The sequence below is a fragment of the Diadema setosum genome, chromosome 5 (genome assembly GCF_964275005.1).
Source record: "Diadema setosum chromosome 5, eeDiaSeto1, whole genome shotgun sequence".
Lineage (NCBI taxonomy): Eukaryota > Metazoa > Echinodermata > Echinoidea > Diadematoida > Diadematidae > Diadema > Diadema setosum.
Genome location: NC_092689.1, coordinates 9,975,829 through 10,001,444, shown reverse-complemented (window position 1 = coordinate 10,001,444; position 25,616 = coordinate 9,975,829). Strand labels below are relative to the sequence as shown.

Sequence of the window (25,616 nt, the reverse complement as noted above, 5' to 3'; positions counted from 1 at the left end):
AAAATTTAGGGCCCCGACATTATCAACTCTATGTATCTTTATTGTTTATTCATTCGGTTATAACGAAATTTCGATATAACGAAAGAAAACTGCCGGTCCCGAGGACTTCGTTATAACAGGAGTCCACTGTACATTGTACTCTTAAGATATGCATGCCATTCATGGCCAATCTCAGTATAGCAATCTCTTTGTGAGGGATATAAAAGCAACTTCCATGTATGCCATGTATAGGAACCACTGCAACCTTTCATCAGGTTTGAACATGACAATTTCGTCTCACTGTGCCCATATTGTCAAGGAGGTTACAAACCATCAAGATGCCAACTTAATGATAAAGTCTGATACAAATCATGATGGAAGTCACTCCACTGATACTGCTCAATAATCCTCCATCATTTCAAAGCGTGCCTCAATGAGCATTATACACATAGCAGTGACAGAGTATATCAAAATAATGCGCAGTCGGTTTATCATAAGGGTGCATGCTTCCAAGATCAGGACCGCCTGGCGATACCCACACAGTAGTTTCTCTCTGAAACTCATGTAATGCCGACTACCTCTACATGTAGCAGACAAAGATAACATCATAAGAAACTTGCATCATTGTCCACTCATGCTGTGAGATGCATATGTCCCTAGCTGATCAAGAGTTACTACATGTACTCAACAAAAGAATATTAAAACCTCTATCTACAAAGCCCATTCACGCAATGGGTAGCCTTACAAACCGGACAAGCTTGAAAGAAATGTCAGTGCGTCTATTTCAGCATGCTGTTCTCCTCCTACCGTTCCATTTGCATCTAACTTTTAGCCCCACGGATTCACATCACATTCATAAGTTTGCGAAGTGGTTTCCGTCAACTGCTCATGTAGAACTACATGTACATTGTACCCTCTCTCTATATGTAAACATACATGATCACATTAAAAAAAAAAACATCATTTTCACTTGTTCATTCGTTTATCCATGTTTCAGCTTACACTACAATTCTTTGCTGGGTTGTAAAAGATTTCCCCTACATGCTAACAGATCAAACTGTTTGTGAATTTTATATCTGTTTTTTGTTTTGTTTTTGTTTTTTGTTTTTTGTTTTTTTTATAATGCTAGCATTCAAATATAATCTCAAACATTAGAGTGTACTCTGCTTTATCTTCAAACACATCTGAAACTTAATCTGCTAAAAATAATATGGATTTGTTGCAGCAATTTTTTTGCACTACACACTCAACACTAAGCACTAGAGTTCATGGCAAAGAGTAAAGGGGGGTCGCTCTCCACCGGACTTGCTACGCACCTATGTCCACAAAATGCGTCGAAAATGGTCTGATGTTAGAGCACATCCACATTTTCGCTATAAAAGTTTGTTTTCTCCTTTCATTTACTATTTAGGGGTCCCATTTCCCAAAATAGATTTTCAACATTTACTACATCTGTACTACATGTACATTGTAATGTTGTGGATTGACAAGCGTTTATCGAACTGAATTCCTCACTGTATTTCAATAGAGTATCATTCTGTTCCAACTAGTGTAAGAAGCATCTCTCCAAAATGGCATTTTTGGGACTGTACTACGTACAATGACTACCGGTAAATGTGCCATAAAGGGTATGTGACGTCTCTGGTGATACCATTTAGAGTATGTTTTAGAGGTGAGGTGCCATTTAGGGGTGTAAATTTGATGTGCTGTAATATGCAATTTACAGTCCATTTCAGAGTTGTTTGGATGCAGGTGGGTAGCATATTTGATGAGAGCAACCTCCCTGTGGCCTTTATAGGTCTAGTGCAGACAGACAAAATCAACACATTGCTGGCACCCATGATTGCTCACTTGCGGGTCAAAATAATACGACTTGGGATTCTTCAGTTTCCTTTAATATGTTTTTCATTTTCTCTACAGCACTGAAAGGATAATGTGGCTTATATAATTTCTTGACACATTTGCACATGGAGGGTGGTGAAGAGACGGTAACCTGTACAGAAACAAAATCGCACAGCCGTTATTCTAAACACAGCTGTACGAGCCCCATGCATCAGTTCTTGCTATACAATATGCAGCTGTAGCGCTATCTACTACATAATGTCATTCAATCATAAAGATGATCAACTGTACACAGGAAAAAAAAAATAGAAATGAAATGTTGAAACATATATTCTTTCCCTGCATTAGTGCGAGAGAGATATCTGGAGATGAATGTAATGCATACAAAACATCATAAATAATGTCACACATATATCTTATATTTATGTCGTACATTGGATTCATAATCACAATCTTTATAGAGCATTATTTTAAGAAACTACATTTTGACATGCAGTAGGCTATCAAAATAAGAAATAACCTCTCTTCTTTTGTGGACATATACAAAATTCTACTCTGAAGTGTCAGATAGAACCGACTTCACTGCCATCCACGGAACAGTAGAAATATTTCGGACCTACACAGACATACAATGAAAGTTAGACAGAATCAGGACACAGAATCCCATACATATCTTCAGAATAGTAACTTTTTTTTTTATCAATACCACATAAACATTAAAATATGATAACAAGAATGTGTTAGCTTTAAGTGAAAAGAAAGAAAGAGAAAGAGAGAGGGAGAGAGAATGGGGGACCTTCTGATACTGAAATTCTTTTTGGGGGAGGGTTGACATTTGTGACTGTGTGTACAAATAATGTTGAGGTGATACGAACTGAGCAAACAACAAGAGGACACAAAATGATAGCAAACAAAAGTTGGTGCACAGAGTTCTGTTTTCAATTCAATAATGCAGCAATCTGTTCATATTCTTTTACAGGCCTAACCACATAAAATTATCAGTCATGTAGATTACTATGACTGAATGCCAGAACTTTGTGATCAACCAATAGATATCTTGATCCATTTCAGTTTTGCTTACCCATCTACCTAACCCTAGAATATTTGGTTTTAATACAGCACTCCGATTTATAAATATTGGAAAAAACAACAATCTGTAGCATTTCTCTCATGCAATTGTTCTGAGTGTTTCTCTTCAATGTTCTTTCTACTGCTTTTCGCTCAGCACTGGATATCTAACTAAAAAAACTTCCAACAACAATAAAATCCACAAAAAGAGTGAAATCACAGGACTTCATGGCTGTGCTCCTGTTAGACATTCTACATTATCTGATAAAATATCAATGTCTGATGACTGATTGCCCCAACTGCCCATTCTATCTGAAGAGATCACAATTTGTTTAACTCTCAATGTCAAAATTTCCTGTTTCAATTAGAATACGACAATTGTTGAGAGTACAGATATGGAACAGAAGTTAATCTGACACACATACACATAGCACATGCAAAAGCTAACATACGAATACACATTCTGTAAGTCTCTTCTTATGCACGGCATTGAATGAAGATGAAACATATGTTTTTTGTGAATGTTTTCAAATGCCAGGACAAACATTAAATCTTTTCTGAAATGATTGGACCATTCAATGCTGCAATACAGCCCATGCACATCGGATCCTAAACTGCCTTTTCTACTGCAGATTTGTACATTATCTTAGAACAAACATATCTAATTGGTTTCTGATTCTCACAAGTGTGTAGCAGCCGGTAATACGTGGAAAGCTCTCAAGAGAACACGCTGCTTTGCCCTTGTCCACTTGTAATAAAACAGGTTTGAATTTGAATTTGGGGCCAAGATGCTTCAGCAGAGAATAAGCCTGAAGAAAAATGACCATCTGAACGATGGAATACACTGTCCCTCAATCTTTCTCAACAACCAACATTGTCTATTTCAAGACTCGTAGAGAGACCAGCTATGTGTAAACACTAAATATTTAAATTATTCCGTCACCACTTAAGAGTCTCTGACAGCATTGCACTTGATGTTGCGTGCCACATTGATTTACAATGTGTAGAAGTTTCTGGAGTCTAGAAAACGTAACAAAATAGTTTGGTACCAGAGTTGTATATTTCCAGAAAATCTTAGAGAAAGCGTTTGAAACTGCTATGATACACAAGATTTGGAGCAGGCCAACGTAACCATAGCAATCACCAATGTTCGAGATTGGTGAGGCAAGCAGAATTAAGATATGGAATTCCTTACTATTCCAACATTGGAGGAGAAATTCATGATCAATGTGCCTTGCTGAATTGTCAGGATTTTCACCTGGAATGCTACATTGCAATAAGGAGATTAAAAAAAAAAAAAAGGCATATAGCAAAGGTTACTCACTCTTATTTATTCTTACTGCTGAAAGCTTTTGCAAAGTCTGGGTGATCAACATCATGATGATTTTTCATCTTCCTTTTTACCCTAGATATGCAGAGGATAGGGTACGATGAAGGAACAGATGCCCAAAATAAAAGCATTTTGTGGCAGTACATTGAAAACAAAAGACAGCAATGAGCCATAAGCAACACATTTTAGGGCAAAACCTGCAACTTTTGCATCAGACTGACATAGATTTGAAGACCAGTACACACAGAAAACTTTGCTTCATGTGACAGAGACAAGTACGGTGAGACAAATTGCTTACACACACAGGAAGAAACATAATGTGAATATTGATTTTAAATTTCATATGACTAGTGACTCTCATTATAATTCAATCCCTTGACATAATAATATAAACATCTATGCCCTACCAAAGTAGTTGGACGATCGAAATGTGGCCAGATTGTTTCAGAGGGATTCTATCGAGCATGCACCAATGGGTCATAACCTTGTCTTACAGTTTTTTGTTTTTTTTTTGATGGTGCTTGAAAATCTCCCTACTTAAAGATCCGCATCTCTGATAATTGGCACACCGACACACAGCCAGCTACGATGGTAGCACACATACAACAACGTCAACAACCCACTCCGCAGGGTGGAACTTGTCTTCCGGATCATACCCTCCAAACACCTAGGCCATCTTTAACACAGCACAGGATGAGAGAGGATACACACACCATTTACACTTTGTGGATCGACCCCTCTCATACAGAGTACATAGATGAGCGTTTTTTTTTTCTTTACGGATTTCGAAGCTGTCGCAAACTTGCGCTGCTCGCAACCCTCCGCCCTGTGCATTAACAGCACCCTCCGCTCTTCTGCTCTGCTTCTGAGTCCTCCACTATGGTCACGCTTTTGTGTTTCGAAGCACCCCCTCTGCTGGGGCCGCCGAGTCCATCGTCGAATGATGTGACTTCTAGCATCCCTGATGGGAGATAGGGAAAGAGGAAAATTGGGAATCAATAACTATGTATGTATACTGCAGGTTCATCCATCCATTCATCCATTCATCCATTGGAAGTATGGTACTTTAATTTTTACACCTTATGCCTTCTCTAGATAATGATTACAGATGAAATAACTATATTGGATTGCTTTTATTCATGGAATACCAGGGAATATTGCAATTTGCACTCATCTTTAATTTGTGCTATATGTTCCCTAGCTAGTGCAATATTCCTTGGTATCCCATTCATTGCCATCCAACATAACATAAATACTACATTATCAAGCTTTTGACGAAAAACAAAAAAAGTTGATGTACTATCATCAAAGTATGCTGGCATGTAGATTAAGTACATGTAGCTCCAATTTACATTGCAGAAAATTAGCCACATGTAAAACATCAATCAGGGAGAGCTCACCTTGTGAGAGGCTAAAGTATTTGATACATTTTTACAGCAAGTCCACTGACAAACACATAACCTCTAAATATTGCGCCGATATGAAATTCATATGATGACTTTCACACTAAACATCATCACATGTATGCATGCATGGCTGATAACGCATGCCCTCCCATAATGGTAATTGTCACTGCAATATAAAGCAGGCGGTCGATGCTTACATCAAAACTCTCACTTACTTTTGCTAAGATCAAGGAACATCTCCTCAATTCCTTTGTTGAGTTTTGCTGATGTGTGAAAATGCTTTGCCCCTACTGATGCTGCATATCTGAAAAAAAAAAAGGAAAGAGAGAAATGATTATGAATTCCAAAACTCATGAAAAGTCATTGAGAATCTTATTAATATAACCTAATGCAAGAGCACATTTAGGATAAGGACAATATGAAATACCAGAATTTATATAAAAATACAGCAGCAACCCTCAACTATCAGAAAACATGTCAATATGTTTCAGTTTCACTTTGTTTTCAAATTGCTGTTAGTGGGACTTCTTCCTTCTGGCAAAGATGAATCAAGATACAAACATGAAGTAGTGCATAAAAGAAAAGAAGACACGGTCAGTTACTGCATGATCACAGAATGATTTTTCATATTTGAAGAGTGACAAAAAGGCCTAAAAAGGCCTTAACCCTATTCCCACCATTCGACGTTTTGCATGATTTTTCCGCAACGCGTGATGCTCTCGCTGTGACATTTTATGACTTTTTTCTTTCAAGTAGCGCAACTTTTGAGGCCAAATTTGTCGCTCCCGGGCATACCGACTTGAAGCCACGCCCCTTTGAAAAAAATTCATCTACCCAAAAATTGCTCAAAAACATGATTGTGTGTACAAATCCAATGTAAATTGTGTTTTTGCAATTAATTCATATAAAAATAAATATTTTTACTTTCAATGGTTGATAATGATTCATTTTAGCCTGATTATGCTTTTAAAAAGTTTCAACAAAATTTGACGAAAAAAACATCAAAAAAAAACAAACAAAAAACAAAGAATACATAAGAAATTCAATAAACAATAAAATACATAAGAAATAATTATGAAGCCGAATTTTTGCTTGAATATTATTGTTGAGGATATTGAAAAGAATATGTTCACCAAAAATTAGAGGTCTTGGAGCTTTATTTTTTTATATACAGTGTATATAGGCAAAAAATTATTTTTGCATAAATTAGCATAAATTAATTAATATAAAATACATTAATTAAAATCTAACTATACAGTCTTGTAGATTACATTGGCCTCTACCTTAGTGCAAATTTTTGCGAGGATCGCGCGATCCACGACCGAGATCTGAAGGGGGGCCAAAAAGCCCCCCGTGGTTTAAAGTCCTTCAAAAAAAAACAGTGGGATTAGGGTTAATAAACTTGGTACAGTACCCAATGCCTTACTGAATTGCTGTATTGATCAAGTGATCAAACTTACAAACTTCGCACTTGTGTGTCATGAGAAAACCCACTTAGTGAAAGAGAATATTATTTGAAATGCACATTGTCCCGAGATATTTCCTTGTACTTAGTTAGTAGGGTACACGGTCTGCCATTATAGCTGGCATATATGTGTGCATTCAAGTCCTCTTCACCCAAAGCAAAGAGTTAACCAATAAGCACATATTAATTTACCTTTCCTTTGTTTGAATGCTGAGAATATGAGATGACACAATAGTTTCTGTATTGCAAAGAATGTTAAAGATCCTCTTCAACAAAGTTGGGCTGGTAACTCAATCTGAACTTATTAAATGCAGTGATCCATTACTGTATTAGCCTTTTGTCAAGGCCCTCTGGCTGTAATGGGCGAGGGAAGCGGCCCATCCGAGCGCGACATCGTGAGGGCCTTTTGAGATCTGCTTCACATATTATCATTCATGACACATGAACTCTACTGAAGAGTCATGTTAATGGGTTCTGGTCGACCAATGGAATGGCGCGCTCCCCACATCCTTCGTCTTGGCGTTTGTCCGGCCTGTTTGAATGCATCACTGAACATTAGTGGATGTCTGTGGCACGCATTTGCCATTTTATGCAAATTGGGCTAGGGTAAACAGACACGCTGATTGTCGACTTTTGCTCCCGAAATCGGGGAGCAAAAGTTGGTAACGCAAAGGGCTAACAAAAGGATGCGAAGCAGATCTCAAAACTTTTTAAATAAATATTGATTATGGTATAATGATTATTTATTGAATGTTTTAACAATTTTGCATTTTTTTTTTACTGTTTGTATTGGTTTTTTTTTTATGATTTCTTCTTTGGTTCCATTAACCCCTATTATGGTATTTTAAACTCAGTTGTATATTTTTGGTGTGTCATTACAGTAATTTCTATTACACAGGTTTTTTTTTTTTTTTAATAATACATTTTGTTTATGCCGAATTCAGAATATATTTTAAGTCAGTCTCCATGGTCTAAAGTATCTTTTAAAGTTTGTATTGTTTTGTGTATATGTGTTATACTTGTATATGTTTTTTTTTTAATGAAGTCTATTGTAATCCAATGTTTTTATCATGTATATGTACACAGGGCTCCCCTGGAAAGCAGTTGTGAAACTGAGGGGACTACCCTGTTTAAATATGACGGAATAAATAAATAAATAAAATAAAAGGCCCTCGCGCAACCCCACTCGGCTGGGCTCTCTTCACCATACAGCAAGAGGGCCTTGACAAAAGGCTACTGCTGTATATGCTATATATTTAGCATGTGATTTTTTTTTTTGCAAATCGGAACTTCCCGACAATTTTGCATGTGGTTAAATCCATTCATGTCAGCATCAGAGTTAATATTTTCTGGTGAAGTTAAATTCACAAATAGCACCTGACTCGCGAAATTTGCGAAAATAAAACCCCACGAAATATAAAGCACACACAGCAAAGTACATTACTGTAATGACCATGTGTGCTCTCTTCTTTGACATTACACATGGAAAAGAGGAGATAACAATTGTACACGTACCAGCAGCTATACCAAAAAGACAACATAATAAAAAAGCCTTGTTACTTACGCCTCTGCATCTGCTACTGATACATTTCTCTGCTTCTCCAGGTCAATCTTATTACCTATATAGCGGGAGAAGACAAAAACGGCATCAGCTAAGCAATGTAAGTTGAAGAAAATTAACCCTATCATATTACAGATATTTAAAAAGAGAACAGCTCAGACATTGTTTCAGTGATATCAGACAACTAATAGAGAATCGGACTCTTTCCTTGTCAAAATGGCGACCAGCAAAGCTCTAAGTTCTTTGCCACAAAAAAGGCCATTGGTTTCAATTCGCAAAAGTTTCAAACCATGAAAATAATTCTGGTTTTACAGTACATCAGTCACATGACAGATGTTGCTACTTTAAGCAGGACGAAAAATGCCACATCATATGCCTTCTTGTTGGATTTCTCTCAAATTTTCACTAATGTGTTGTTGGTCTTTTTTCCCCCTAGATAATCACTGTAAGTTCAAACAAACTAATCAGAGCTCTAAATTGTTGGGGCAAGCCACACTTTCCCTCTATAATATCCCACACAATCTCCTACCTTGCTGGACGAGTCCAAGTGCAAATTCTTGTTTCTACAGTGAAGTCTGGCCACAATAGCACATTTCTAATAATATATGCTAATGAGAAATGGGGTACAGGAAATACTCTAGTGTTTGTGAACTGTGACGTAAAGAATGCAGTCATGCATGGCAGTCTGTCATCTATCTTAACAAGGATAAAGATACTGCACTCATACAGCAAACCATGGCTTATGGCTGTTTTAATTCTTGCACTGACATTTACGTGGCCATGAGTCTTCACACAACAGGGACAAACTTGCAGGTTCACTTGTCAGTGATCTTAAGATGCACTACTTCCCCCATAGTACGGACAGCACATGGTTGTCCACCGATCAAAGCGCAACACACTCACACACACACACAAACACACAATTAGTAACGACAGATTCCGGTACAAATGTATTTACAAGGTCAGAATTACTCATACACTGTACCTGCTATACACAGTGCTATGTCATTTCCCAGCATCTTTTTCAGTTCTCTCACCCAGTTCTTCACCTGAGAGGGGAAAAAGAAAAAGAAAAAAAGGGAGATCTTAAATGCATGTACACTCAATCATTAATACAAGAATTTGCTGAGTGATTAGGGGTTATTTCATTAAATGTGTGCTATAATTTTTCTTACATGAGTTAGCCAAATACAAGCCAGTGACTGGATGAACACGATCACATGATAGTAGACCATTTGTAATATTCTCCCATGCACAGACATTTTGCGATGTACAGTGTACTCATCTGGAAGAACAATCCTGCAGGAACAAATGGCAATAAACAAAATGCATCCCTTTGTGTATTGAAGTAACTAATCAATTGGATGATTTTTTTTTTCACTATCATGTAGTTTTCATTTCAAAACCAACAACACAACAGAACCAAAGTGAGCAGCTGAGGTACTATTGTAGCTGGTTTTCATGCATCTGGTCCAAACTTACCTAATCCCACCCAAGTTTCCATCATACATCGGCAATTCCTCTCATTATTACCATTACGATTACAATAACAAATTACTGCAAGGCATGGGAAATGTTCTCTCTCTCTCTCTCTCTCTTAAATGTCATTTCTGCAAAACAGTGCATGCTCCCAACAACTGCGAGCAAGCAAAGCAGAACATGTTTCATAGAATAATCCCCAGGAAATCACAGATTACATGATTTAGGATGCCAAAATCCTGGGAGTTGGCAGCTCACATCTCTCTTTGACTCCCTCTCTACCAAATGCCTTTTCCCTGAACTTTAACATGGGGATTGTCACTTCAGTTCGTTCATTAGGACTGTTCATACAGCTGTACCACACAGCAAACAAAACCTTTCTTGTGTTTAGTATGCATTACATATCCACAGGCACTGCTTTAAAGATAAGAATAATCATCTGTTAATTTGTGGGTAAAGTGAGAAAGGTATATATGGCCCGTAAAACAAGAACTTTGCAATTTGACAGCAAAACAGAGAGCAAACAAATGTTATTCCATTTTGACCATTCTCAATCCAAAAGTACAACATCACAATAAACTGCCATGAGAAGTGATTGATTGCGCAGCTTTCAAGTTTTAAGTCAACATCAAGTCATTTAACTCAATTAAAATATTGATATACAACATCTCAAACATACTCAGGAAAAAAGAGTATAAATATTGTGATAACACTCAGTAATAAAGTAGGTATAATGCATACATCTGTATACTTGCTTGTGTACTTTCATACATATTCAGATAAGTGAGTTAAACTCTATTCAGCTGAGGTAATTTCAGCCAAAAGTTACTGTGCCTCTTTTGATACCAACCTTTGTGAAGGAATCCTCATCTGTGATATCATACACAAGTATTGCCCCGTTGCTGTCTCTGTAGTAGATTGGTCCTAATGCATGGAACCTTTCCTGTCCGGCTGTGTCCTGCCAATCAAACATGAGAAACAGTTGGTTCAAAACATCTCTTTTTGAACTAAATACTGAAGAAAAAAAAAAATTTGTACTTATTTTTTTTTTTCCCATGGGGAGAGGAGAGGGATCCAAACCTATTCTAAAGCTAATAGAATACAAGGATATCATTTATACCAATATGTTTTAACTTTAAGTAATCATCAATTTGCACTGTTGTAGACAACATTCATATACATATGTACAGCATAATAACTCTTTTACTACAAATCTATCGTACATGTATATTCTCTGCATGTACAATAAAAAAATGGACTAGGTAAAATTTCAGCACTGCATGTCTTAAGTAAGCTCTCTGAATACTGTGAAGCTTTACACATTTTTCATCAACTCTTGTCCTTTATAACCCACTTCAGCTATTGTCACATCACTTGCCTTAAAGGGGCAATCCAGACGATTTTCATAATTTCACATCATGTAGTACATAAATCGACAGCTTCATGTGCAGATTTGTAGAATTTATTGTGGTCCTTGAGCAGAGAACAATAAACTGCAAGATCTTCAACAAATTACACTGAATACTGTTGATGACATAGGAGGTTCACATATTTCAGTAATGTAGCAGTGTAATTCCATTACAATACCGCTTGTTTAAGTAGAATCTATGCATGCCTTCTTCTTTTGTTCTGCTTCCTCGAGCCCCAACTCATGCATTCTTATGGTGAGGCTGCCATGTCCCCATCCTTCTTCATTGCAATATGTTACAAATTTTGTTATTCCTCATCCCAATCACTATAAACTCTGGAACTCTGTAGTCAATATAACTAATTTATAGTTGTTCAAATGTAAAAATCTTAAATCATACAGAGGTCTCCTTTAATAAAAGCAATCAATACTCTCTCTTTTTTTTCTTTACATGGAAATAACACATAAAATGACTGTTGTAACATGAATGATTTGAGGGTTCTATTGAATAAAGCATGGCATGCATGAGGCCACAAAAAAAAAAAAAAAGTTGAAAAAAGCCATTCAGCTATTGTCAGGCTTGTCATTTCGTTACTCTGGTGGAGAAAACATCATAGTACAGTGTATGTGTTAGTCTTTACGATGAGTGATGTGATAACGTTTCTATCAATAATAATCTCATCTTGAGGGTCTCCAGGGCAAGTAAAACGTAATGATTCCCTAGCTTTTTATGTAAGCAGACTGCAGTCTCATAAAAAAGTTTTAATTAAAGTCAATTCAGAATTAATGGAGCTACTCAACGCTAGTTTCATAACATCAAGAAAAATATTTTTTTAAATTAATAGGGCATAGTGCCAAAACTACAGTGCTCACGCAGTAACATTTTTATACCAATTTTTTTTTTTCTGACAGTTCATCTCATTATATGATGAAATGTTTGTGCATTATTGTACATGCACTTCCTTGTAACTTAAATAACATGCTCTAGTACACTACATATTTACATGTACACTGTAACAGTTACAGTAACATTACAACACTTACCCATATGTCGAGGTTTACTCTTTTACCACCAATATTCAGCTTCTTGTTGAGAAATGATGCCTGTAATGTTAATAAGACAAACAAGAGAGTAACATAAATCATTGATTCTGTCATAGACATCAGCAGCAGCACGCTTATCGTGTACAATATGGCAATGCCATTCCATCTTAATCACTGCAGGTTAGATGTTGTCATCACTGTATAAATAGTATCAAGCATGTAATACTTCTGGAGTACGGGTAGACATTTTTCCTCCAAACTGTCCTGCATGACTGCAATTATCATTCCATTATGATGTCAGTTGACAATGAAAGTACTTTCACTTATACTTGTCTGATTGGTCAGAATGTCAGGATCTCAAAGAGGACACTCTTTGAAACCACTTAAATCCTGTGACAACAAAGAGATTAAAAACTGGGGGCTTTACAACAAAATGCTTACAAATAATCTCTAATAATAACGAGCTGAGTTTATACCCAAGGCAATGTTCCATTAGACAACTTGAGGGGGGGGGGGGAGCGCTTGCAGACCAAAAAAAAAAAAAAAAAATCCATTCATGTTTGAAATACAGTTTGAGGACATTATGAACTGCAAAAAAATGTAACAAAAGTGGCTACTGTCTTTGCTTTATCAAAGAGGAGAAGGGATATGGACATTATATCTCAAAAATTGAAATTATTGAACTACATACAAGTAATAACAACGATAATTCAAACACATGAATTGATTTTTAAGTACTTGTAACTAGCCAAACAGAATTCATTCCGGAATGTTTGACATGCTGGTACCGGTTTATAGTAATCTCGTCTACAGCCACTATGTCTATTTTCCAATTGGTCTACTGGCATATCGTCTATTACCGATTAGTCTAATACCCATTTGGTCTACAACTCGTTTTGTCCAGTACCCATATTGTCTAATAGTCACTTTGCCCACTACCCGTATTGTCTAATACCCAACTCGTCTAAGGAGCATTTCGTCTACAAAACAATTGATCTAATAGCCAAATCGTCTACACTCACAATGTCTATTTGCCATGTCGTCTAATATCTATTTTGTCTATTACTAGTTAGTCTACTCCCACCTTGTCTACAAGTCATTCAGTCTACATTCACTTTGTCTAGTTATCATATCGTCCAACCCTTAGTTTGTCCATACCCAATATGGTCTACACCCAATTGGTCTACTCCCAACTCGTCTACCCCCAAATGGTCTACTACCAACTGGTCTACTCCCAACTCGTCTACTCCCAATTGGTCTACTCCCAATTGGTCTACTCCCAACTGGTCTACTACCAACTGGTCTACTCCCAACTGGTGTACTCCCAACTCGTCTACTCCCAATTGGTCTACTCCCAATTGGTCTACTCCCAACTGGTCTACTCCCAACTGGTCTACTCCCAATTGGTCTATACTCGTCTATACCCAATTGGTGTACTCCCAACTGATATAGTTTTACTCTCAACAATTTACCCAAACTTGAAGTTTGGACATATAAATGCTTATTTAGGGTTCCTCGCGAAACGTGTATTGAGTACATTGCAGGCAAGTAAATTATTCATCTTAGTAGTAGCTATATATTGGCATGAATCATATTTTTGTGTATATGTTTCAACCTTTTTTTGTGCATTTAACCGTTTACATACATCAGTACGTGGCACACAGAATAAAGAATACTGATAATGTACTTCTAATGTGTTCCTTTTCATTTTTACCACACTTATGATTGTGTATCAAAGTTGAATGGATGGAGTGTTGAAGTTTGGACATACAAATGCTGCATGATTGCTTCTGATATAAATTACACATCCAACACAAAAATAACACAGCAAGTTTTTCACACTGTGACATTATCTTTTTTTTCCTAAAAAATTGTCATAATTAGAACATAAAAATTTAAACCAAATGGGGCACCAAGAGTGTTCAACCTATTTAACTGGGAAAAAAGAAAATGGATGAAGTAAACTTAAATAACAAAAAAAAAAAAAAAATATATATATATATATATATATATATATATATATATATATAACTAGTAGTAGACCAGTTGGGAGTAGACTAGTTGGCAGTAGACGAGTTGGCAGTAGACGAGTTGGCAGTAGATATGGGTTGGCAGTAGACGAGTTGGGTGTAGATCAATTGGGAGTAGACGAGTTGGGAGTAGACGAGTTGGCAGTAGACAAGTTGGGTGTAGACTAGTTGGGAGTAGACGAGTTGGGAGTAGACCACTTGGGTGTAGACGAGTTGGGAGTAGACCAATTGGGAGTAGACGAGTTGGGAGTAGACCAATTGGGTGTAGACCGATTGGGAGTAGACGAGTTGGGAGTAGACCAGTTGGCAGTAGACTAGTTGGCAGTAGACGGACTGGTTATTAGACTAATTGACTATTAGACAATGAGTTGTAGACCAATTGGGTATTAGACAAAATGAGCTGTAGACTATTCTATTCATAGACCTTATGATTACTAGACGAAATGGTCAATAGACATAATGGGTGTTAGACGAAATGTGACTTAGACAAATTGGACATTAGATAAAATGGCTAGTAGACGAAATGACAATTAGACTATTTGGCATATAGACAAAATGGTTGGTAGACGAGTTGGTAGTAGACGAAGTGGGTTTAGACGAGATGGCATTAGACTAGGTGGACAGTGGACAGGGTGGGTGTAGACGAAGTGCCAATTTACCCTGGTACCTGTATGTACACGTAGCTCTGAACCCACCTCCCTGCTCTGAACTACCCAGCAATAGTTTCATCTGAGAAACTGCTTTCTAATAACAACTTGACAAAGAAATTATACAATTGCACATGTATTTATGTTATTAAATACACTGAACATGATACAGAGTAAAAAGAGATGATAAACATGATAACATGTGATCAAACTCTGAGAGGAAATGAAAAGAGCGGGCTTTCTACCACATGCATGACACTCATCTACATGTACAAGTATGCTGTCACTTGCATGCACTGGATGCCAGTCAGAGGCACACCTTTTTCAAATTATAAGTCTCCCATCCAATGCAAACATTTGCTAGTCTTCTTAGTGCTTCAGTGTACATGTATTTACTGATTTCTTTGTACAAACTGTAGAGTGCTCTGAATATATAGCTTTGTATTGTGCTCATCACTGCATTGATGGGAATGAATTTGCCAAATGTAAATTGTAAACCTTAATAAAACATTACATAACTGGATTTTTCTTTTCTGGTATTGCTATTTATTTTTTTGTTTGCTTGTTTGTTTGTTTGTTTTTTGAATTCAAAGGACAAGTACTATCATTAGCACAACCTTTTGGATAGTCCAATTTGAAAGCTTATACAAAGACAAAACACTTGTATGGAATGTAGAAATATGCAAAACACTGCATTACATTTCTAGACCAATAAACAATAGTGATACATTTGTATCACATGTACTCATTCTGCGATACTTGTTAGAGTGTTATTCACTTTCTTCCATGTTATACTAAGTATAAAGTAATTTGGAGAAAGCCTCAACAAAAGGAATACGTTTACATCATCAATAAATGAAACACAGAATAATCAATCCAAAGCTCATACATTATAGAATGTATGTAGTTGACAATACCAACTTCATTCATGCTACAATTGTAGTCATGCACTCTCTTTCTCACAAGACATTCTTCACCAATAAGCCAGTTCACAGTTACAACATGTAGCTCATGGGCACATTGGTACAAATGACATTTTTTTTTTCTCTCAACTGGTTAGGCACTTCACTCGTTTTCAAAGCAGCATGATGCATAAGCATGCCCACAATTTATGGAATTCACGTTCAAACTACAATTGTAAGAATGAAGTTACGCAGAGCAGGTGACAAGAAGGGTCTGTCAGTTGACACTTTGGCAGGCATTCATTTCATTGTTTTGTGTTGAATGCATACAAAGTCTTTCTACAGTACCAACATTGCTAAATTAAATACCAGGCTTGCAGTCAGGTGGATGTGCTAGTAAGCACCATTTACATGTACAAGGGTTACATGAATAATCATTAAATCAGGGATGCTTATCTCGGTGAATTAAAAAACAATCATGCCTGATTGTACAAATGACCTTTTTCTGCTCATGCGCAAAGTGGAACTGTGAACTGGCTTAGATTTACAGTAACATCTACAGTAGGCGATAAAAACACAGTAAAACAGACATTCAAATCTGTGTAGAAGAGAAACAAAACATATTGGGCATCACACTGCTGATGGGAACTCTTGATCATGACCTTCCACAGCTTTCACCTGCTGTCTGCCAATCTTTAAAATGTCACACACAAGTGATGTGAGATGTACACAAATTCTGCCCTAATATTTTTGTTCATCTTTCCTCCAAAGTTTTTAGATGGAATTCTCTAGCTGTGGAAATAATCTATCAGATGATAGGTACAGATAGGAGATCCTTTTCTAATATGGATGGTAGAGGCTTAATTCAATTATACAAGTCAATCATTCGACCATCCCTGGAATATTGCAGTAGTGTATGGCTTCCATGCCTAAAGAAGGACATTGACAAATTGGAAAAAGTACAGAGAAGAGCAACAAAGCTGCTACCTGGTCTGAGAGATCTGAGCTACACAGAACGACTGAGGAAACTGGGTCTCCCAACATTGTCATATAGGAGACGCAGAGCAGATATGACCCACACGTTTAAGATCCTGAATGGCCTATAGACGACTGGCATAGCTCAGATTTCTTCCAGCAATATACACATTCCAGGACAAGAGGTCACACACTCAAGCTCAGAAAACCCTACGCAAACTCAAATGTAAGACAAAGGAATTTCTCACACCGAGTAGTCAATTTATGGAACAGCCTACCACCTGAAGTCATCAATAGCAGCAGCATCAACACCTTCAAATCAAATCTGGAAAAGTCATGGAAACATAAATTCAACTGTTATGACCCGGATATTATATTCCCATGACGCTCCTGCCCTACACATGCAAATAGTAGAGCAAATAACAATTGCAGCAAGGCTCAAGAGGATGCAGAGGGGCAAATAAGTCCAGTATACTTTATGCCCAACATCAAGGTAAATCAAGGTAAAATAGAGTTTCTATGCAAGAGTCTTTTATTTTCTTCTTTTTTTCTTTTGGAGAGAGTAGATTATGAATTATTTTAAGTTGGGCTTTTTAAAAATTTATGGTAAAGCCAATGTCTACAATGCAATAAATCAATAATCAATAAACATCAACAATTAAAAAAAAAAAACCCGTGCCAAAATTTGACCGTGTTCAAAAGCAAAGGATTCTACATGTAGCCAGCAGTCAAATTTTTGGATTTTATGGTCGAATTATGGGCAGCTTGTTTTACAGAATGGTCGTGTGTACAGCCACACATGTACGTGTGTGGTTGTGACCATGGCTTGAGTCGCTGGATACAGCCACGTGTACGCATGTACACTGTACCATGCACACAGTGTCGCAATTAACTATACACAGCCCAATCACTGCATAAACACGACAGGGCTGTACCAGTGAGGTCCATAAACACAAAGCGAACATGTCGATCGTGTTGAGTTTTGATTCTTGACCATCTTTTTTGTCACCTCAAACCATGCCTCAGACTCATTAAGGACAGTCTTCATTAATTGGACTTCATGTTTTTGTTATCAAATGTTGACATGTACAGCTGTACACAATTCACAACTTCCTGAAAACAAAGATTTTATGCAGCGTGTACGAGCAGAAATCAGTCTTTCGCACAGACATGCGATCAGGAATGCAAATTAAAGGTCACACCGTTGAACATGCTGCGAAACTAGTGGCGCACACCACAGAACTCTACGAGGCACACGCGCAGAATTTGGTCGCCCACGATTTGTGATTTCCAGACCCTATGTCAACTGGACTCCTTTTACAAAATGCGCCCTCAGCGGAGACAAAGGCAAACCAATATCCTACAGCAAAATAGTACGAGCAGAGGGTTTCAAGGCCAGACTACAGGTAGCGCACAACTTGAATCGTTCAAATCTGGTATAGTAAGGGTACTAGATCTCGCGCAGGGACTTAATGGTCGCGCATAGCGAAACTGCGTATACCAAGCAATATTACGCATAGGACTAAGCGCAAAATTTGCCGATACACTGTACGCCCATGGAATAAACATACCTGACAACCGCTAAACATGAGAAGGAAGCAGGTAAGAAATTTTGATTTCGAACAAATTTTTCACTAAATTTCCATTTTTTAAAACAAATTTTTCACTATATTTCCATTTTTATGCCTCCGCCACGAAGTGGTGCCGGAGGCATTATGTTTTCGGGTTGTCCATCCGTCCGTCCGTAATGAATTTTGTGGACAAGGTAACTATCAAAACCTGTTGAGGTATCCTAATGAAACTTGGCATGTATGTGTATTAGGGGGTGAAGTTGTGCCTATCAACTTTTGGGTGCACATGCTCAAGGTCAAAGGTCAAAAGTTCAAGGTCAAATACATAAAATTTCACTATTTCCACCATATCTATTGAATGCCTGAAGATATTTTCTTGAAACTTACTGTATACATGCATTACCCAATTAAGATTCTCTGGAGAAAGTTTGCATCATGAGGTCAAAGGTCAAAAGGTCAGGGTCAAATACATGAAATTTCACTATTTTCGCCATATCTATTGAATGCCTGAAGATATTTTCTTGAAACTTAGTGTATACATGTATTACCCAATTAAGATTCTCTGGTGAAAGTTTGGGTCATGATGTCAAAGGTCAAAGGTCAAAAGGTCAAGTAAATATACCAAAACTTCTTTTTTTTCTCTGTGCCTTGGAAAATTGTTCAAGGTATCTTCATGGAACATAGTATATTCTACATGTACTGACTGGAAGTGATTATCTAGAGAATGTAGGGTTCATGGGGTCAAAGGTCAGGGGTCAAAGGTCAAGTGCAACACTTCAAAATTTTACTATTTCCCTCATATTAATTTATGCAATGCCAGCAGGGTTATTATTTTTTTTACACTTGGTGTATGCATGTGTAACCTAATAGAAATTCTCTGGAAAGTTTTTTTTTTCTTTTTTTGCCTCAAAGGTCAAAAGGTCAAAGATCAACACTTCAAAATTTTACTATTTCCCTCATATTAATTTATGCAATGCCAGCAGGGTTATTATTTTTTTACACTTGGTGTATGCATGTGTAACCTAATAGAAATTCTCTGGAAAGTTTTTTTTTTTCTTTTTTTTGCCTCAAAGGTCAAAAGGTCAAAGATCAAGTGAAAGTGCTGAACTAACTTTTTCCTCCATATCTCGAAGTGGCTCAAGTTATCTTGAAACTTAGTACATATTACGCATGTTGTACCTGAAAGTGATTATCTTATGAATTTTAGGGTCAAGGGCCAGATGAAAATGGTAACAATTTACTATTCAATTCAGAAATTGCACTTTTTCTCCACACCTGTACCTTGAAAATTACTCAATGCCTAAATGTATGAATGGGTCAAAGTCAAGTTAAAGTCCTTAAATCCCTAGATACATGCTCTCCTATTCATCCAATTAAACCTAGGTCAAGGAAGGTGAACATTCAAGACATTTGTGACAAACTTGTCATTTCAATATTTTGCCAATTTTGTGAAAATGTAATCACACATTGTCCACATGTACTATCTAGACCTATTGGGAAAATCATGCATTATGGCGGAGGCATACCAGTCACCAAAGCGACATTTCTAGTTTTACCTTGTAATTTACCTACCTTAGCTTAAAATCTGTTTCAAGGATGTTGTAGCCTAGACGTGTCGTCTTGACTCTCGCTTGTCTCGTTCGTAGCCGATAGAATTTGTAATTTCTTTGATCGATCATTTATAATATTCTACGCAAGCCGCCGAAGCACGTTACAGCTGCAGAGGGGCAGACACTTTCACGCATGAAACTAAATAGGGCAGCTGCGCGACCCTTACATACCCCAAGAAATTGAACGCATAAAATTAAGTCCGACTTACAAACGCGACAGCGCACTACTCCATCATCGTATCATCAGGAGATTCTGGGAGGTGATTTTTCTGCATTTTCGTGATATTTATTGAGAAATTCAGGTACGATTGTGGAATAATTTGTATTATAAGAGCATCACAAATTTTCATGCGCGATATCTAGACCCCTCAACCATACATGTAGGGCAACATCCCCAGTATTCGGTCACTTAAGCTTTTTTGCAATATTTTTCAAACTAAATTAATACATACATACATCATATCTACAGCAATGTATGTGAAATATATCAAATTTCTTTAATCTCAACTTTCATTTTGTTAAATATCTCACAGAATTGCACAAAATCCCGAAATATTTCACTTTGAAAATTCCCCAGTATACGGTCACCAGCACCAGTATTCGGTCACGCGATGTGCGTGTTCAAAGCAGCTGAAAAATGCGCACGTGTGCTACCTTGTTGGCGCAAAATTGCATCGGGGACGTTGCGGCGACCGTTAGTGACCGAATACTGGGGCCTCGGCACTTGCATTCAACCCTTGTACATTGGGACACTGTATCAGCACGTTCGGAAATTTTGTTTTTCTTTTGCGTTTTTGAGGATACCATTACACTCCAAGCTTGCGATAAGCGAAAAATCCCGTGAGAGAATGGCGTTTTTCTTGATTTTTAGCGCTTTTTCGGCAACCCGTACTCTTAAAACTGGGCCTTATCCGCGCGCGCTTTTGGAAAGAAGCGCCGATAGACGGTAAAATTTGGGATTTTGGATGGATTTTTGGAGGGCGCCAAGGGAGTTTCCTGTTGTGAATGAGTGTGAAAGAAAGTATGTGATTTGCGTGTGTTGTGACAGTTGAACTTACTGGGTGGCGACTAGTGATAAGTGACCGAATACCAGGGGCTGACCGAATACTGGTGCCCTTACCCTAATGTGAATTAATGTGATTTGCGTGTGTTGTGACAGTTGAACTTACTAGCCGATGACTAGTGTCTAATGAATGGCAATGCACAGGTGCACGCACACTGCGGTGCGGTGGGGCCGATTTCACAATTTTGCCATGCCACAAGACCGTTATCTATACCGTTAGTTGCATTGCGTTTAACTGGTTACACTTTGACTTTTAGGTTGGTCACAATAAAATGTCAATCAATTATAGAGGTACGAGGTCTAGGCCTAATGCTAAACCTTGAAGTTAATAAGGGTTTCTATTCCTGCCTGCCTTCTTTAATCTTAGCTTAGCTTCATTCAGAATCAGCCAGCTAAACAGTTAGTGAGTTAAAGTTGTAGTTTATCAATTGTAATTGATCGCATCGTCAATGTGATCGTGTGTCCCGATCCTGCTGATCAGCACACAAATCAAAATCAAAGGCTTGATCAGTCATCATGATCATGTGTTATGCTGGCCAGGCTAGCGCCACTGTAAAACCATAAGGCTACCGGTACCTGCAATAACATAGACATAATTTCTTCCTTGCACAAATGAAATTATGATGGGGAATTCCACTGACGTTGACCACTGACTGCGCGTGCATGATCATGATGATACAAACCTGTAACGTCGTAATATGCTTGTCGTTGAATTTGTTTTCTACATAGCGCAATACCAGCGATGTCTTTCCGACACATCCTTCACCAAGCAAAACCACCTTGAAGTTCTTTCCTCCTCCGGCGCTGCTGGCGGCCATTTTACCTCATTCAATTAATAGTGTTTAATATTGAGGTAAATGTCAGTGAATTCACTACTTTAGCAAGGTTCTCACAGGCTTGAAAATGACTGTTTACCACTAAGAAACTCTATCCTTGTCCGCACAAATGAGTCATGTTACTCTTACGCCTCCATCATAATTGTGATGACGTCACCGTCAAGTTAAGAGTGCATTTCCACTCATGACTTACACATAATAATATCATTACTTCCATCAAAATATATAAAATAAACTTCAACTTTTGTTTTAAATATTTCTATTTATTCTAAAAGAGGTAAAATGTCTTCTGTAAGAAAATTATTGCTCGCTAAAACCATATTCGATAGGTGACATCATTTGCTCTGTGTATGTGATACTGTAGACCTACTGAGCTGTGTAAAGTGACCGACCCAAACACTTTATTATTGCTGAAATTAATAGAGAATTCTTCAGCTGACGGAACGAGGAGCTGTGTAGTAAGTTACCCATTACTTTCTTCTGAAAAGAAAAAACCGTGTCTTGTAAATCGAAACAAAAACAGTTCATTGGTTTTCCTTTGATAACTTGATTCCCAGATCAAGTCAATATCATTTCCTCACAACACCGAACATCATGAACATAGCCATGTCCATAGGGCCTACTAGGTTAGGTTTCCCACTTCCAGTTGATCCCGCCCGTGTCATTTGTTGTTATGATGCACTAAAAATAAAATAAGCTTGCACTGCACTAGCAATTAATGTGGCAATTTGTGGATTGATGTTTTTCACAAAGAAGTTACTGTAGACCAGTAGACTGAGTCGATCTTAAAAGTTCAGATCAATTTAAAATCGCAGGATGCCACTACCGCGCACCGCTGGTTTCTCATTCCACAATGTTCCAGTAAATTTAGGCCTAAATTTAGTTTTATCAGCCTTTCGGAATCCACGTCAAATTGTTTTTGAAATTTACAGAAAAATTCCTCCTTTTAGTTTTAGTCATGTTCAGGACGTTTGTCACATGGCGCTACATCACTCATGTAAATTTAAACCAAACCCAATCTGTAGGCCTTTTGGTAAGAATTGTCAATATGTACGACAACTTTCATTGCAATGTCGTAGCTCCGAGCTGAGAAATTCACTCTTTGCAATCTCGATATGCGAGAGATCGCAGTGTAGTACTAACGTTAGTAGGCTGTCTGAGTGTCTGCACAATCTGTAACTGAACTGTAAAGTTAAAGTCTGAAGTTAGCAATCTGGCAATAGCATTCTATCATTTATGAATTAGTATGAATCTATCAGTATCATCACGGGTAACTGCGACCAGCAGCCCCATACGCATAGCGTAATGGGGCTGCGGACTGTGCCTGTAGCATTCAGGATCATGACAGGGTACTGGGTAGTATCGCGGACAAATATCAACTTAAAATTGAAAATTTTCTTCAATTTGAAGACTTACCAGTGAAGTTGAAGTATTGACAACAGGTTTCGTGCAACGTTTGGTTCTGCCAATAGTCCCTTTCTGTTCGAATTGATGACTTAATGTGACTCGGTCGAGAGGAACCTGGGAGAGCTACACTGAATTGACGGCCAGCGCGTGCGCACACATCACATGCGCACAAATTTCAAATCCATTGACTGGATAAGATATGTCTGTGTGCACATGCGCTGGCCGTCAATTCAGTGTAGCTCTCCCAGGTTCCTCTTGACTGAGTCACATTAAGTCATGAATTCGAACAGAAGGGACTATTGCCACTGGCAGAACCAAACGTTGCACGAAACCTGTTGTCAATACTTCAACTTCACTGGTAAGTCCACAAATTGAAGAAATTTTTCGATTTTAAGTTGATATTTGTCCGCGATAATACCCTGTCATGATCCTGAATGCTACAGTCCGCAGCCCCATTACGCTATATGCATATGGGGCTGCTGGTTGCAGTTACTGTACATCATGGGATGTATCTTTCAAGGGACTCGCTGCACCACGCCAGTCCACGGGAGCTAAAAATTGATATAAATTCGCAATGGATTGTGGCAAGTTAAAAGAAGTCAGTTGAGAAATGCGTTTGTGTGTGTGTGTGTGTCTGTCTCTGCCTGTTTGTTTGTGGTTGTGTGCACTCTTGGAACTGCATTTCTCAACTGACTTCCTCCAATTTCCCATAAATAATTTGTACATTGTGTTACTGATTTTTACTTTAGCTCCTGGTTACTTGAAAGATTTATCACATTTTAGACGGCTTACTTCGTTTTCAGATTGTGCAGGCAGCGTACGTCACGATCGCTGAGAGTGTATTGTTTTCAAAGGTTGTTTTTTTGTTTTGCGTGCACGTTTTGCATGTAAAGTTGTGACGCCATCATTTAATAGAAAAATAGACAAAAGGTAAACCTCGGGAGTAGTACTTGTTCTAGTGACTGAGTGAGCTGTACAGTACAGATCTCTTAGCTCTGGCAGTGTCGGTATTGCAATTGTTACGCACCCAAAGAGGTTATATACAGCCTGAACTGGAGTAGCAAGTTAATGCTGTATTGTATGTACTACTACTAGTAGAGTGTTATTTAACTTGCAGTACACCCTATACACCTGTTCTGTGAGTTTGCAGAGCTGTAGAGTGAGGTCTGCCATGGCTGTGAAGGGCACAAAAGGGATTTTGCCCTTCTCGGTAGTGTATAGTGGCAGACCTTGCTCCTTGATGTACAGTGGACGCCCATTACAATGAAGTCCTTGGGACTGGCAGTTTTCTTTCGTTATATCGAAATTTCGTTGTAACCAGACAAATAAACAATAAAAATACATAGAGTGGTTATGTTGTGGCCTGAATTTTCACTTTGTTGTAAACGGAATTTCATTATTTTTAACCATGTTCACTGGAGTGCACTGTAGTTGCCAGAGAGTGCAGATTTATGACCCTCACACAGAGCGTGAGCAAGGTCCGCCTTTGGCAATTGCTAAACCCTCCTTGTGATCACAGACAATGTATATTCCTCTATCTATTAGATGATATACTGTAAATGTGGATATTTTCGCGCGACTAATTTTTCGCGCTCGGCCGAGTGGGAATAGTTTCGCGTGTTTTTAATTCCGCGGAATCAGCTACTGGAACACATGGCAAGCAAAAATATTCACGTGCTTTTATTTTCATGCTAGTTTCTGGTTGCGCGAAATGTGCAGAAAATTTCAACACTGGGAAAATTTGCACTTTTACAGTAGGCAGTGAGTGTGTAAACCTCTTTGTGTGCACCTTTGAAAACATGTAACATATTCTCAGATCATTCCATACAAATGTTCTATGGGAAACACGCTGGGGTAGGAATACACAAGCAATTTTGGAAAGAAGGATGATTAATTAAAATCCAAGTTTATTCATGGAATGTATACAATGTACCTTCATATATATGTGCAGGACCCACAACTTGCATAGTGCCTAAAAAGTTACCCTACAGAA

General features: G+C 37.9%; 1 protein-coding gene across 1 annotated transcript; it reads right to left on the bottom strand.

The window, feature by feature from the left end:
• Positions 1-4,169: 4,169 nt before the first annotated feature.
• LOC140228576 (ras-related protein Rab-21-like) lies at positions 4,170-22,335 on the bottom strand. Its single transcript, XM_072308807.1, has 7 exons — positions 22,064-22,335; positions 12,583-12,642; positions 10,981-11,088; positions 9,637-9,700; positions 8,655-8,709; positions 5,841-5,929; positions 4,170-5,180 (listed from the first exon to the last, which is right to left on the bottom strand). The coding sequence occupies exons 1-7, from the start codon at positions 22,196-22,198 to the stop codon at positions 5,053-5,055; spliced, it is 639 nt and encodes a 212-aa protein (XP_072164908.1). The 5' UTR covers positions 22,199-22,335; the 3' UTR covers positions 4,170-5,052.
• Between the last annotated feature and the right edge of the window lie 3,281 nt (positions 22,336-25,616).